The 15097-nt window shown below is 44.2% G+C and overlaps 1 protein-coding gene across 3 annotated transcripts in view; it reads left to right on the top strand.

The window, feature by feature from the left end:
• LOC119187719 (golgin subfamily A member 2) overlaps window positions 1-15097 on the top strand; it is a 157413-nt gene that overhangs the window by 39361 nt on the left and 102955 nt on the right. For all 3 annotated transcript variants that reach the window (XM_075878546.1, XM_075878545.1, XM_075878547.1), the window contains 2 exons: window positions 10684-10791; window positions 14795-14879. In XM_075878546.1, coding sequence (XP_075734661.1) covers window positions 10684-10791; window positions 14795-14879 — 193 coding nt within the window. The remainder of the gene's footprint in view (window positions 1-10683; window positions 10792-14794; window positions 14880-15097) is intronic.

The raw sequence follows: 15097 nt of genomic DNA, 5'->3' as shown, positions 1-15097 counted from the left end.
ACTTCGGTGTGTATGTGCGTTGAAATGCTGTTCTACCCACAGTGGTATAATAGCATTTGAGCTACTGTGCTGCTGAGCTCTAGAGCAGGAGTCTCAAACCCACCTCAGCTGGTGGGCCGCAGCTACAAATTCTAGTCGCATAAGAGCTGGTGCAAAAAAGATTATGGGATGGGGCAGAGTGAGCTGAAGCAAAATGTCACCTATCTTTGCCATTTGAAAGACCATGCACATCTCATCCAATATATGGGTCCTTTCTGAAAAGGATTTGATGTTATGTTTTAAAACATAACGATACTGATTTCCACATTCACTAAAATCCGGATGCTGATTCTGAAATACAGTCGAGCCTGCTTATAATGAACCTGAGCTTGACACGGCATCCGTTCGCTGTACACCGAAGTTCGCAGTAAATGAAACATAGCTTTTAAAAAAGTTGCGAGTGAAAACACAAAGTATTTGCCCCAAAAAGTCCATGACGCACGTGTTTGGATAAGCAGAAGCGATAAGGGCGGTCTCAAATTTGTTTCAAACAGCAGCGTGCTCTTCACCGAGGCCCGTGGCATAAGCTGCATGAGGCACTGGCTCTAAAGTTTCGTCATTCTCGCAGCCCGATTTCTCCAAATCGCTTTTGCCGCATACTTAATTCACAATGCCCTAATCCGGGCACGGTTTCGCAGTGTCCTCATCATCATCGGCTGTAATTAAACCATGGCAACTGATGATCCACCCGCTCTGCCAGGTCGGAGTCAATGACGCGCTGTCACAAATCGTCGCCAAAGTGGTCCTCTTCAGAAGCTTCAGGCTCGGCATCGGGTCTGATGCCGACGAAGTCGGCCTCACGAAAACAGTTTCGCGCGCATATAGCCGTCACCGCCGCCCACGAAATATTCATCATCTCCACAGCTGAATACCGGGACGCATGAAGTGGAAAAATGGCTGCCAGGTGGTCAACGGCTATAAGCAAGCGCTCCGCAATGAGGCACCTAACGCGCGAATTACGCCCAAGCCAAGCGGTAACACTTTCGATGTTTTGTTGAGCGGCAGTAAAAAGCATGCGAAGCCTCCCGCCGTCCGCCATCCTGACTACCCACGCACACCGCGAGCAAGCAAGACGCGCACTTTCCGGGCCCGTTTCTCATCAGAAAACAAAACTTCTGAATTCGAGTCAGCGTGGCTGGCATCGTGCAGGGGTGGAGATGGGCGAAGGAGTTGTGCCAAGAGAGGAGAGCCGATTGCAAGAGAAGGGCAAGGAGTTGCGATAGAGTGAAGAGAGGGGTGGATACGGCGGGAAGAGACCTTGAAAACCAAAACATGCGGGAAGGAGGCAGGTCGGGCAGCTTGCTTAAATATCCGCGAAACGCGCAACTCGCGTGTAGACGCGCGCAGAGGTCTAAGCACGACTGCCTGGATCAGCGCGCGCAGCAATGTTCAAAGAATTGTGTTGTTGCGCCGGCGGGCTTGCGTGGCCTCACCGACTTCGATATTTCATGATTCGTTCTGTGCAAATTAACAGCCACTTTTATGCTTCCGCACACGTGCGGAGGGCATGCTGAGCCGAGTGCAAAGTGAGTGAGAACAGGTCCTAAACACGAAAAAAATAGCGAATTATCAGAGTGGGTGGGGTAGCGTACGCACATGCACGAGAACTACTAGAGCGATACGATAAGACAAGACGCAGATGATCGAATACAGACGATGTTGGCAAACGGTCTGGTCACTCCAGGCTGGCGACGTCAATGACAGTACCAGCGATCAAAAACAGGGGAGATGGCCGACCGGTCTTCGATCGATGAGCGGCAGTGCGAAAACAAGGGCCGCGTCTCTGGCAATGCAAGGTGCTCAGAGTAGTGGGGGGACAAAGAACGGAAGGGTGCGTAACAAAAAGTGGTCGGGGAGAGTGGCAACTAGAGGGGCGCGGAGGCAGGGTCGGTGTTTAACAGTGAAAATTTATGGACACCTCGCCGATGCCTCATCTGTGGTCGAAAGTGGTTGCCCGGAAAGTCGGCAGAGGGCCGACTTTGTTCGCTGTAACCGATCAGCGGCGCTCGTAGACGTTCGTTGTAAGTGCGATTTTGTGTCGTTGAAACAATGTATATTGTTACAGGGAAAAGGCGTCGGAGTAATATGCTTACTATCGATTTAACAAGCAGGCATACAAGATGGAACCCAATCTGCACGAGCTCACCCTAAACATTGTCCTCTTTTCTATAATGTTCATATGTGGCACCCCGTAGCATCACCCCCAGCCACAAAGGCACCATCTCGGTGCTTGGTTGGTCCGAGTAATATCGCTTTAGCCGAGTGACATGAACAACGTCACAACACGATCGCGCGCTGGTGGCATTAAGAGGTTCAATTTCATATGTCACGTCGGTGACTTGGCGCACCACATGGTACGGTCTGGAGTACGGCGAAGTCAGCTTTTCGAACAAGCCAACTCGCCGTGACGGCGTCCAGAGAAGGACTGTGTCACCTTGACTGAAGTGGACATCACAATGGCACGCGTTGTAGACCAGTCGTCGTCGTTCTTGCAAATCGCTCAGACGCAGGCGAGCAATCTCACGTGCCTCTAGAGCTCTAGAGATCACATCACGGGCATATTCTGACGTGTGGCTAATGGCAGGAAGGAGCGTGTCAAAAGGCAACGTAGGTTCTTGTCTGTAGAGGAGGAAAAATGGCGAGAAACCTGCAGTATCATGCCGGGACGTATTATAAAAATGTTACAAATGCGAGGGTGGAGTCTCAGTCACAATGGTCGGAAGAAACGTACATGGTGAGCATGTTCGTGATGGTTCTATTTAGCCGCTCCGTGAGCCCGTTGGTTTGAGGATGAATCGCCATTGTGAACTTGTGCTTTGTAGCGCAAGAGTATAATATGTCTTGGATAACTTGTGATAAAAAGTAGCGACCCCGATCGGTAAGCAGTTGCCGAGGAGTGCCGTGGTGTAGTATGACATCTTCTTGGAGAAAGTCTGGAGAAAGTCAGCGACGTCACTCGCACAACTGGTAGGAAGGGTCCGCGTGATGGCATACCGAGTGGTGTAATCCGTGGCGACTGCTATCCACTTGTTTCTACTGATCGATAAAGGGAACGGTCCTAGTAAGTCTACACCTACCCTATAAAATGGTTTGGATGGGATCTGAATGGGCTGGAGGCGTCCCGCTGAAAGGGTTGCTGGTTTTTTGCGGTGTTGACAGGATTTGCATGAGGCGTTGTAACGGCAGACGGATCGGTAAATACCGGGCCAAAAGAAGCGACGTCGAACACGGTCATAAGTTCTTGAGACTCCCAGGCGACCAGCTGTTGGAATATCATGCAACTGTGCAAGGACAGTCTGGGGCATATGTTGTGGTACGACCAACAGCAGCTCAGGTCTGTCAGGATGCATGCTGTAGCGATATAATAAGCCATCTTGGAGCAGGAATATACCGAAAGACGGAGGAGTTGTGGGACCACCGAACAGAAGGATTATATCTCTGAGGTGAGGATCACGGCGTTGCTGATCTTTTATGTTGCCGAAAGCGGAAAGTGCTAAAACGCAAGTAGACTCATCGCTCTCAGAGAGGTCTGCTGGGTCTACTGGATGATGCGACAAGCAATCAGCATCCTCATGATGGCGGCCTGATTTGTAGACAACCGTGTAGGAATATTCCTGTAGCCGTAGAGCCCACCGGCCGAGACGTCCACTAGGATCTTTTAAGGACAACAACCAGCATAAGGCGTGGTGATCAGTGACAACCACGAACGGGCGTCCATACAAATACGGCCGAAATTTAGCCAATGCCCAGACGAGCGCGAGGCATTCCCGTTCTGTGATGGAGTAATTTCGGTCTGCTGGCATTAAAAGACGGCTAGCGTATGCGATAACGCACTCGCAGCCGTGCTGTCGTTGTGCCAAAACGGCTCCGATTCCATGGCCGCTGGGGTCGGTACGCACTTCCGTTGGAGCGCATATATCAAAGTGGCCGAGAATCGGTGGCGTCGTAAGTCTAGTCAGTTCAACGAATGCTTTGGCTTGTTCAGGTCCCCACACAAAAGTCACATTTTTTTTTAGTAGTTCCGTGAGCGGGCATGCGACATCAGGGAAATTCCGCACAAATCTACGAAAGTAAGAACAAAGGCCCAAAAAGCTTCGAACCTCGTTCGCAGAGGTCAACGCAGGGAAATCCTTGACGGCGCGAACGTTCTCAGGATCGGGACGAACACCAAAAGAATCGACAAGGTGTCCAAGGACAGTGAGCTGCCGGCGGCCGAAGTGACATTTCGACGAGTTTAGTTGGAGCCCTGCTTTGCGGAAAACCGAAAGAATTGTTCAGGGACGCTCGAGATGAGTTTCGAAAGTTGGCGAAAAAACAATGATGTCATCAAAATAGCATAAGCAGACTGACCACTTGAAACCGTGAAGAAGAGCGTCCATCATTCGTTCAAATATAGCCGGGCATTGCATAACACGAACGGCATTACTTTGAACTGATATAGCCCGTCGGGCGTTATAAATGCTGTCTTTTCATGGTCCAGATCATCAACTGATATCTGCCAGTACCCGGAACGAAGGTCGATGGAAGAGAAATAATTTGCTCCACTAAGGCAGTGAGGAGCGCCATCTATTCGGGGCAGAGGATACACGTCTTTTTTTGTAACTTTGTTAAGATTTCTGTAGTCGACACAGAAGCGCCAGCTGTTATCCTTCTTTCTCACGAGCACAGCGGGCGAAACCCAAGGTCTTGAAGAAGGTTCAATGATATCTCGGGCAAGCATCTTGTCGACTTCTTGCTGGATCACGTGGCGCTCGGTAGAGGAAACCCGATAGGGTCGCCGGTGTACTGGATTTGCATCGCCGGTGTTGATGCGATGCTTTACGACGATCGTTTGATCTAGGGGTCGGTCGTAGAGATCAAAAACGTCTTGATACAACGCAAGAAGGCCACTAAGCGCAGACACATGTTCGGCCGGGAGATCAGAGGTAATCATTTTAGTTATGTAGTCTAGTGTACTGCCCGACTGAATGCTGGCAGATGACGGTGTATTCTCTTTTAAGGCGGTTATGTGGTAGTCGGCGGCTGGGGCAAGGATTGCAAGGGATATCCCTCGTGGCAGCACTTCAGAGCAAAGTCCAAAGTTCACAATAGGCAGACATGCCACGTTGTCCTTCATTGTGTTGATGGTGTGGGGGAACGCAACATTGAGCGAACACAGGACTGTAGGATCAGGTGAAATGACTTAATCGCCATCAGCCACAGGTGGATCAGAAGAGACGTCGATATACATCACAGCTCGACAAGATAGGCGAACAAAGTCGGCGGAGCGTAGCTTTGGCGGCCCAGGATCAGGAGGGTTAACGGCGTGTGGTAGGATGAGCTGAACAACACCAGCAGAACAGTCAATTAGGGCGGAATGTTCCGTTAGAAAATCGAGTCCCAAAATGATGTCATGTGGGCAGTGGTCCAGTACGTAAAACAGAACAGTGGTATGACGTCCAGCAACAGTGATGCTGGTGGCACACATCCCAGTGACCGCTGGTGTTGCACTATCGGCTACTCGGACAACAGTGATCGGAGCAGGAGTGAGCACTTTCTTGAGTCGAGCACAAAGGCTGGAGTTCATGACTGATATGTGAGCGCTGGTGTCAATGAGTGCTGCCACAGAAGTACCGTCAACATTTACTTTAATCAAGTTGTTGTGTCCGGGTATCGTGTGTAGAGGAATTTCGGGTCGGGTCGTTGAAGCAGGCTCACCTCTAGGAGCTGCGGCCATCAGTTTTCCGAGGACTGGCATTAGGAGGGTGAGGGGGAGCGACGTCGGTTTGTTGAGTGGGACATGCGTCCAGAGAGCGACGGGGAGCGGTTCGGTTGGGCGGTCCTGGATGGCGAAGCATCGTCTTGTTCCGCGTAGATCGGCATCCGAGAACGAGCAGTCGGGCGTCGAGTGTTGGCATTATGCAACCATGGCTGCCAATCCCAGGAAGTGCGTCAATGACGTGAAATATGGCCGACTCATCCACAGTTGAAGCAGATCGGCCTGTCATTGGAAGTTCGCCATTCTGCCAAGTTCCGGTAACGTGGGCGGTTGTTCGGTCCGCGGGACATATTAGGTGTACTGGGCAGTCGGTAGTCAGGTCGGTTAACGGGGCATAGCGTCTGAAGCCCGGCGTTGGCCAGTTCCTGCCGCACAACACTCTTGATCAAAGAAATCGTGGCGCGAGAGTCATCAGGGGCCCGGACTTGGTCAGACAGGGGAGATGCTGCCTCGATTTCGTGGCGCACGATGCGCACGATATTGTCGGAAACAGCAGGGGTTGAAAGGAGACGGGCGTCTTCGCAGGTAGACGTGGCAGCTGTGTTGGAAAGACGCGAAAATCGGGGAGTAATACGACGACTTTTCGCTTTTTCAAAGCGTCGGCATTCGTTAATGACGTCATCTACTGTCGAAGAGTTGCAGAACACAAGGAGAGTGAAGGCATCATCCGCGATTTCTTTGAGGATGTGCGCGACTTTTTTGGATTCCGGCATTTTGTCGTCAACCGTGCGGCAGAGGGCGAGCACATCCTGAATGTGTGTCACGTATGACTCCGTGCAGGACTGCAGTCGGCACGCGAGTTCTTTCTGCACTGAACGATGACGTCCAATGGGCTTGCCAAAGAGACCGATTAGTTTGTGTTTGCAAATATCCCGACTCGTGATTTCTTCCTCATAGTTGGAAAACCAGACTTTGGCCGTGCCCTCAAGGTAAAATAGAATATTGGCCAACATGAGCGTCGGGTCCCAGTTGTATAGTGCACTCACCCATTCGTATAGCTGAAGCCATTTTTCGACATCCTTGTCGTCGTTGCCAGAAAAGGTGTCTGGGTCATGTGGAGTTGTCAGAATGACGGTGCGGTTTGTGACGGCCGGATGCGACGTTGTTGGACGCTGCGCGGTATGGTGAGGCACGCTTGGGGAAGGTACCGACGAATCCTCGTTCTCATTGTGATCAGCCATCGTAGAGACAGCCAAGGAACGCCCACTATATAGAATCGTCATGGATGTTGATTCTGAGAGGACCCGCACTCTCCACACAAATGTTACGGGGAAAAGGCGTCGGAGAAATATGCTTACTATTGATTTAACAAGCACACATACAAAATGGAACATAGTCTGCACGAACTCGCTCTAAACATCGTCCTCTTTCCTATAATGTTCATTTGTGGTACCCCGTAGCAATATTTTCACGGTCACGCGAATATTGTTCGTTTTAAGTGGGGCCGTTACATGTGGGCTCGACTGTATAGAGTTTTTGTTTGGCACTGATGTTTCAACTCATAGTGACATCATGGTGTGCTTTCGTAAAAAGGGCTTGAGACCAGTTCTGTCTCTGTAGCTTACACGAAAAAAGTGCAAATAATTGCATTAGGTGAGAAAGTGATTCTAGTACTACTTAGCAAATTCACAAAACATTATTCCATGTGAAGCCGTGGGCCGCTATCGAAAGGTTCACGGGCAGCGTGTTTCGGACTGCTGCTCTAGAGCAGGGGTTTGAGCCCCGGCAACTGTAGCTACATTTCACTGAGGAAAAAATGCTACTTTTGAACACCGCAACTGAATACAGACAAAGAACACAAACACAATGCTGTGCGTGCATGCATGTTTGTGTGAAGGGGGGGGGGGGCATGCATATGTTGTTCTTTGTCCACCTTCAGCCTTGCTTCAGCCTTGCTGTTCAAGTGTAGCATGAATAACCAACTAGCCTACCAACGCACTGTGGGAAAAGTGGAAGAGCATCTGTGTACTAAGATTTAGGCGCAGTGTGTGTCCAGATAAGATCGAACACGAGGTCCTAGTCACTATTTCCGGTTTTGATGAAATTAACTGTGAACTTAAGCATTAGCACTGGGACAATGGTTTCAAAGTTTGTTTTGCTAAAGCATTTTGTTTGGCTGAGAAAAATGTGTATTACTTTTCGTGGTAAAAAATGCTTTCCCGCAAGTTTCAAGATTTCTGAAATTTGAGCACACATAAATGAAAAACAATGCACTTCTCAATCACAGTATATATGCTCCTTAAAGAACAAGGAATAGAAAATGCTGTGAGGCAATTCTATATCTTACTAGTGGAAAAGTTTTTAGGAAAAAAATCACAAGCATGACAAACCGCACAAGATACCTGTATTTCAGTAATTTATTGCTACGCACAACTTGAACTGAGGATAATGAAACGCAGTACATACTAACTTCGATACTTTCAATTTCTTTTTAGATATTTTTCGTGATTTTATCGTGCTTTGTTTTCCTGTATGATTGTGATAAAATGTTAGTGGTTTGCCAAAAACACTGAAGTGTGAAAATATTTTTCTCAAGAAGGTCATCTTTATATTAAAAAATTCAACTGATCAAACTCAAGGACCTCATCTAGCATTTTGTGTAAAAAAAGGCTTCGTTATTTTGGTTGTTAGCTAGTTGTAATATGTCACCTCTGACCAAGTCAGCCTTGCAGCCGCACCATTCGTTATGGGCTGAAAATAGAGTATTAGTTGTTCAAAGTAATTGTCCGCAATGTAATCACAAAAAGCAACTCCTTAAGAACCAATGCACAGCCAGTTTGTATGGTACAACAAACTTTGTCTTGCGATCTGCTGCTTGACAAATCTACGCTAGCAGCCACTCTATTCTGCAGGCACTCACATTACACTAGTGCTGTTTTGGTGGCAGATGAAATCCGCTTGCTCGTGAATACTGTGCTCAGAGGATGAATGAGATAGGGAAATACTTAACTGTGAAACATAAACCCTGTTAAGTGCAAGGGCCATATTATGCTACGAAAACCTGCCACAAATTTTGCAGTGAGTGCCTTGCGCTTATTTATCGCTTTTTCTCTTCTGATGGCCTAAAAACGACTAGGTTCTCTCTATCAGCAACATATAATACCAAAGCACAAAGCAAGGTGGTGTTATCTAAAGCAAGCTGTCATTTGTGCGCATGATGCTCAAGCAACTCAAACTTCTGTTGCTCTAATTTTCGTGTCAGAACACTGGTGCCATCAGATTTACTTCATTACGTCTGATAGGTTTATTGTGTCTGTATTTGTTGTGTTTTTAAACATTCTCAATTCACTTGATGATGGCCGTCATCAGTTTTGAGATCCTTAACAGAACTTGACCCATATTTCTTGCCCCACCAAGCTTTTCCTAATCTGATGCAGAATTCAGTTAAGGGGGCAGACTCATCTTTAACATTTTTCGTTTATTTATTCAGTAATCTTGATCAAAGTGCACCGGCTTATGTAGTTTTTTTCTGCTGATTTCAAATATTTAATTATTTTTTCTATAACTCATTTTGTTCCCGAGATAACTTAAGTTCAACCCCTATTGTTTAAGGCCACCATAGAAAAAAATTGCTTAATTAGAAGTGATATTTAAGATATGACAGTATAGACAAATAATTAGAGATTGAAATTATGCAAAAGTTTTTGTTTTTTTGGCCTTTCTTGTTTATTTTACAGTAAAATTAACTTTCCATTTTCAAAAGCAGTTTTAATTGAGTTATAATTTTGATGAGTACTTAATAAAAAAAGGCTTGTGCTCTAAATTCTGCTCCCATACTTGCATTCTATTCACATACAGGTTTCTATTGCAAAAAGAATTAGTGTTGTTCCTGCCCTAGTAGCATAGATATTTGGACCTCAAAATCGAACAGTCGTAAATTTACTTTTCTGAGAAAAATGAAAAAAAAAAAAACTGATAACACCCAGTTTCTTCAGAAAGCACCAATCGCGGTGTTCATGTTTTGCAATGCTCATAAAGGTGCTCATTAATTAGTAGTAGAGCTTCAAACACAGGTCCTGGCTAATTATAAGGAACGCTCGAAATAGGTTCCCCATTTTTTGCAGGTTCTGCATTGTGCTAGCATCAAGAATTTCAACAGTTAGAATGACATTACAAAAAAATTACCACTTACTGGTGGGTGAAAATTTGCATAGAGATAGAAAAATACTTCCAAAAACCAAGTATGCCAATTTAAAGAAATGCATTTTTTTGCCACTTTTTGGTCCCAAAGACCACTCTGCCCCTTTAACTCACTAGTTGGAATTTGTTGCTGTCATGCCACTCACTTTGTGTGCAACTGTGAATGCCAGCAACCTGAACAATGCATTAGTAAACACAGCTGTGCCACCTGGTGATCTTATATGAAAACCCTTTTAACGTTATCCCCCGCCGCGGTGGTCTAGTGGCTAAGCTACTCGGCTGCTTACCCGCAGGTCGCAGGATCAAAGCCCAGCTGCGGTGGCTGCATTTTCTATGGAGGCGAAAATGCTGCAGGCTCATGTGATCAGATTTGGGTGCGCAGTAACGAACCCCAGGTGGTTAAAATTTCCAGAGCCCTCCTCTACGGTGCCTCTCAAAATCATATGGTGGTTTTGGGACTTTAAATCCGACATATCTATCTTTCAATGTTATGTCTGTTCTGTGCACATACGGAATGAATGAATAACACTGATTATGATATATTAAGTCTGAATCCAATATAAAGGAATGCAAGGGTCAGGTTTTTAATTTAATGAACAAGGATGTAACTTCGATTGCCTTTTTAAACATGTCAAATAGCACTTTTTTTGCATCTACAAAATGATAGTCCTTGATAAACTTAATAATTATTAGTCTATATATTGCATTGTTAGCATTATGTCTTTTTCTTTTTTTCTTTTTTTCAGTACAAAGATGCTGTTGAGCAGATTACAGCTGAAAAGCAGCAAATGGCATCCCATTACCAGACTTACGTGGATAATGTTTCACAGCAACTTGAAGTGCACAAAACTAAAGTGAGAACTGAGCTTGCAACCTTGGGCTTGTGTGTGTGTGTGTGTGTGTGTGTGTGTGTGTGTGTGTGTGTGTGTGTGTGTGTGTGTGTGTGTGTGTGTGTGTGTGTGTGTGTGTGTGTGTGTGTGTGTGTGTGTGTGTGTGTGTGTGTGTGTGTGTGTGTGTGCGTGCGTGCGTGCGTGCGTGTGTTGTGTGTGTGTGTGTGTGTGTTGTGTGTGTGTGTTGTGTGTGTGTTGTGTGTGTGGGTGGGTGGGTGGGTGGGTGGGTAGGCGTGGGTGTAAGTGGGTGGGTGGGTGAATGGGTTTGTAGGTGGGTGTGTTTTTTTTAAAGGTGGAGCATAAACAAACGAAAATGCAAACTTTGTTAAATCAAAACTCTGCAGTTGATTAGTGCTAGCTTGTGCTAAAGCTGAAGCTCGTGCGTAATCTAAAGGAAACAGTACAAATTCTATGAAGCTTATGTAATTTGTAACAGGGGCTTTGATTGTGACAGTAGAAAAAAAAGCACATTCCTATTGTCAGATTCATTTATAATATTAATGCTCAAAATTATACTCATTTGCTTTGTGTGCTTGTGTATATGTATACAAACTTAGTTTTTTACAAAATAAAATGTTAGGTCTGATAATTTTGAGGTCTGGCAGCTGAATCGGCATGCAGCTTTCTTCAGATACAGGTTTCAGGATCATTGTTTTTTGAAGAAGCACTGACATCAAATTTACTCATGTCAAGATTTTTGCATCTACAAGTAGTTATTAACCCTCTAGTAGTGATTTGAGACCCAAAACGACACTTATGGAAAAATAACTATCTATTTTATTCATTTATATCATACTGGTATCTAACATGATTCATAATGCCCGGCAAGCTTGCCATCTTTAGCACTCGCAGCACTTTCTCGCAGTCAGCTCTAGATCGCGCCCAAGCTAACCACTTCTCTAGAGAAAGGAGTGATGTGAGATTCAGCTGCTCCCCTAACATTTCGTTTGCTAAGCGCAGACATTTAGTCATGCTTTATTACTAGCATCACCGTCTTCACCGTAAAAAGTGCTGACTAGTGTTGAATACGGCAGTCTGGAGCTTGGAATCTTCGCGATTCCCGATATCATGAATTATTTTTGCTTTGATGGACCCTTTGCAGAACAGCGATTCCAAAATGAACGCCGTTCCAAGCAGCAACAAGAGCGGCCATACTCGTTCATGTGATTATGGAATATGCAAAGCGGTCTATAAAATATCGGTATAGGGAATGCACACCAGCGTAGAAATAGAATACATTAGGTTTCCACAATAATAAGTCTGTGCTTGCCAGGTTATAGCACCTTAGCACTTCCAGATGGTCCCACCTGTCTGGCCTCTCACCGTTACAGTGGCAATAACCTGGTATTACGAGAATGCAAAGAAGTCTATGGATAACCTTAATTCAGTATAAACGACACCTGTGTGTTACTTGCTAGCAATGATATTTATCTGTGCGCTACTACGCTTCGATAGTTTGGGGTCATGTTGGCGTGTAACATATGCGGAATCTAACAACACACTCAATGGACTTTTTCCATGCTTCCAACCAGATGACTGCAGCTCACAACGGTTCCCCGACATGCTGACTGATGAGCACACGTTGAATCACGCTCTTTTCTTTCTCCTTTCTTTTATTGGTGGTTTGTGTCTAGTAATGTCATAAAATCATTCAAAGCGGTAGGACAAAGGTTAGACATGAAGAGTGACAACACTTCCAGGCGTCAACGCCAGTCTGCGCCACGATAACAACGCTCGGATTGTAGACGTCAGTGCTACCAGTGCATCGTCACTCAAAATGGTATAGGTAGAAAGTATCACACCGAACACGTGGCACTTGTGTTGATATCGCAGGGCATTCAATTTCTCATTTCTTTTCATACACTGTTTGCCGTCGAAATGAAATAACTTTTACGCGATGGATGCGATTCGAATTTCATCAAGAAGACCTATGGATACCGACTGATCGAATGAAGGGCACATCTTGTTTTTTACATTTAATGTCAGTGCCCTTTAATTCCCTTGCAGGGTAAGGACCACCCCTAACAATCACCAAATACACGAAATGATACCATCTTATATCTGCAGTTTTCCTAATTTCATCAAACCACCCAGTTCTCTGCCACCTTTAACTGGCCATTCCTTCTATTTTCATACATTATGTTGCTCTAATAAACCATTGGTTACTTGCTATTGCGTGAGTTGTTACTTTTGGACGTCTGTGGAAATTAAAGACCAGTACCTTGGATATTACAAACTGGTTGAAGCGAAATTTTCATTTGGGTAACAAGAGGCTTTACCGATTTAACTGAGCTATGGAATGTTTATACAGATCTTTTATTTCAACCCAGTTTTTCTCTCACTAGCAAAAAAAAGGGTGGGTGGAGGGGGTGTCTATACTGACAAAAAAAAATGAAAGTGGTGCTTGCTTTTAACTAGCCTGCTATAGTGGTCAGGGAGCTTTTTATGATGTTGAAGGCAATTTTCGTTAGCAATTTATAAAAAAAGTTTGAACATGTGGGCCCTCATAGATAAGGCTTGGAACATCAGCAAAAGGCAATGTTAAGATTTTGAGAAAGCATTCCAGTGCAACTTTTGGGGTTGCTAACAATGGTGCCTCCTATTATTAATGATCAATATATTCTATCACGTTTGACTTGTAAGCTATGAAATTAATGTACAAATATATTTCTTTGAATGATCAGGGGAGCAAAAATCTGTATTTTTAAAAATTTACAATTGAATGAAGCAACTAGTCATTTTAGCTTCATTATTTTTTTACTTAACACTTTCAAATGCTACTTATGAAAAACTGTTTGTAAATACATAAGAATGACTCAACATTATTTCAAGGCTCTTGATAGGCTCTTTCAAGGCTCTGATTTTAACAAAAATAATGTCATAACATGTTGATTTATATGAGTTATTGTAATTATTTCTAATTAAATTAATGTTAAGTATCTATTTAACCCAAAGTCAGTCATGCTCTATTTTTACTTAAATAGAATCAAATCTCAGACTTCAAGTGCAGGGCGATATTGTTTCCGGTTATAGTCATTTTGAGCAACAGCAATTTTTTACTCTTGTAGCGGCTCGCACGAACCAGCACATCGATTTGCTTGTCAAACATGGTAGTGCCTTCAGCAAAGTGACTATATTCAATAGTAGACTGCAATATTAAGTTAAATGAATACACATTCATCATACAGAAGGTTCAATCCATCCAAAGCTCAATGTATCTGTCTGTTAAGCCATTATTGAACACAACTGGCGTAAAAAAGTTAGGTACACAATGGTCATGTGCATAGCCAAGGGGGAGGGGGATTTCAATTTCCCATTTCCTGAAATTTTAAAATTTTTCTTGCATATTTATACACCCACAAATATAAACTATGCACAAACATATATTAAGTATGATTACCCCCCCCCCCCCCCAAGCCCCCAGAAAAATATTTCTGGCTACGCCTCTGACAATTGTGTACAAAGCATCTTAAGGGTTTAAATTGTGTTTGGTGTTTTAAGAGAATGTTGGACTTAATTAGGCACAAAGATAAAAAAAATTAAGTAAATTGCAGCTATACACTACACACCCACATACTATTAAATATTCTAGTCATTGATCATGTTTTTTTCCCACCTCATTACAGCCTGGTATGACATTTGATGCTTTTATGCTTAATTGTGATCTGAAAGAGTTTGTTTTTTCTGCTGGTGAATTGCAAATTGAAAATATAATTTGTGTAAAAGTAGTTGTACGCTGTGCTACCCTTTTTAGTGCAAACAAGACAAAGCTATAAGGGAAGCAGGTAAAGGCACCTGCGTCATCTTGTTTGTGCTAAAAAAAGTAGTTATGACCAGCTAGCTCATCATTATATTATGCTGAGGGCATAGTAACTTGCCGTAATGTAGTGGTTTGTATTTGATAACTGTGTTAGGCTTTTTGTGTACTGGCTTCAGGTCGATATTTAATATTGTTTTATTTTTCAAGTTGGCACAAATATCTGAAGAAAAGGAAAATCTCGAAAGGAAGTTGCAGGAATTGTTAAGTCAACCTACACTACCCACATCACAAGGTAGGATGAACTTTTACTAAAGTCTTTTAGTAGTATCTCTGTGCTATGTGTTCTGCATGCAGGAGATGGTATAAGCTTTTATTAAATTAAATAATGAAAGAGCAGGCTGAAGGTGGAACATGGGCTGTAAAGACCAAGAAAGCCACTACAAAAATTTTTTATTGAATTTTTTAAAAATGCAGCTGTTTCACATGTAAAACATTAAAATTTTTATAATC

This window comes from Rhipicephalus microplus, chromosome X (assembly GCF_043290135.1).
Source record: "Rhipicephalus microplus isolate Deutch F79 chromosome X, USDA_Rmic, whole genome shotgun sequence".
NCBI lineage: Eukaryota > Metazoa > Arthropoda > Arachnida > Ixodida > Ixodidae > Rhipicephalus > Rhipicephalus microplus.
Note: the sequence above shows the minus strand (reverse complement) of the source record. Positions and strands in the feature narration are given on the sequence as shown.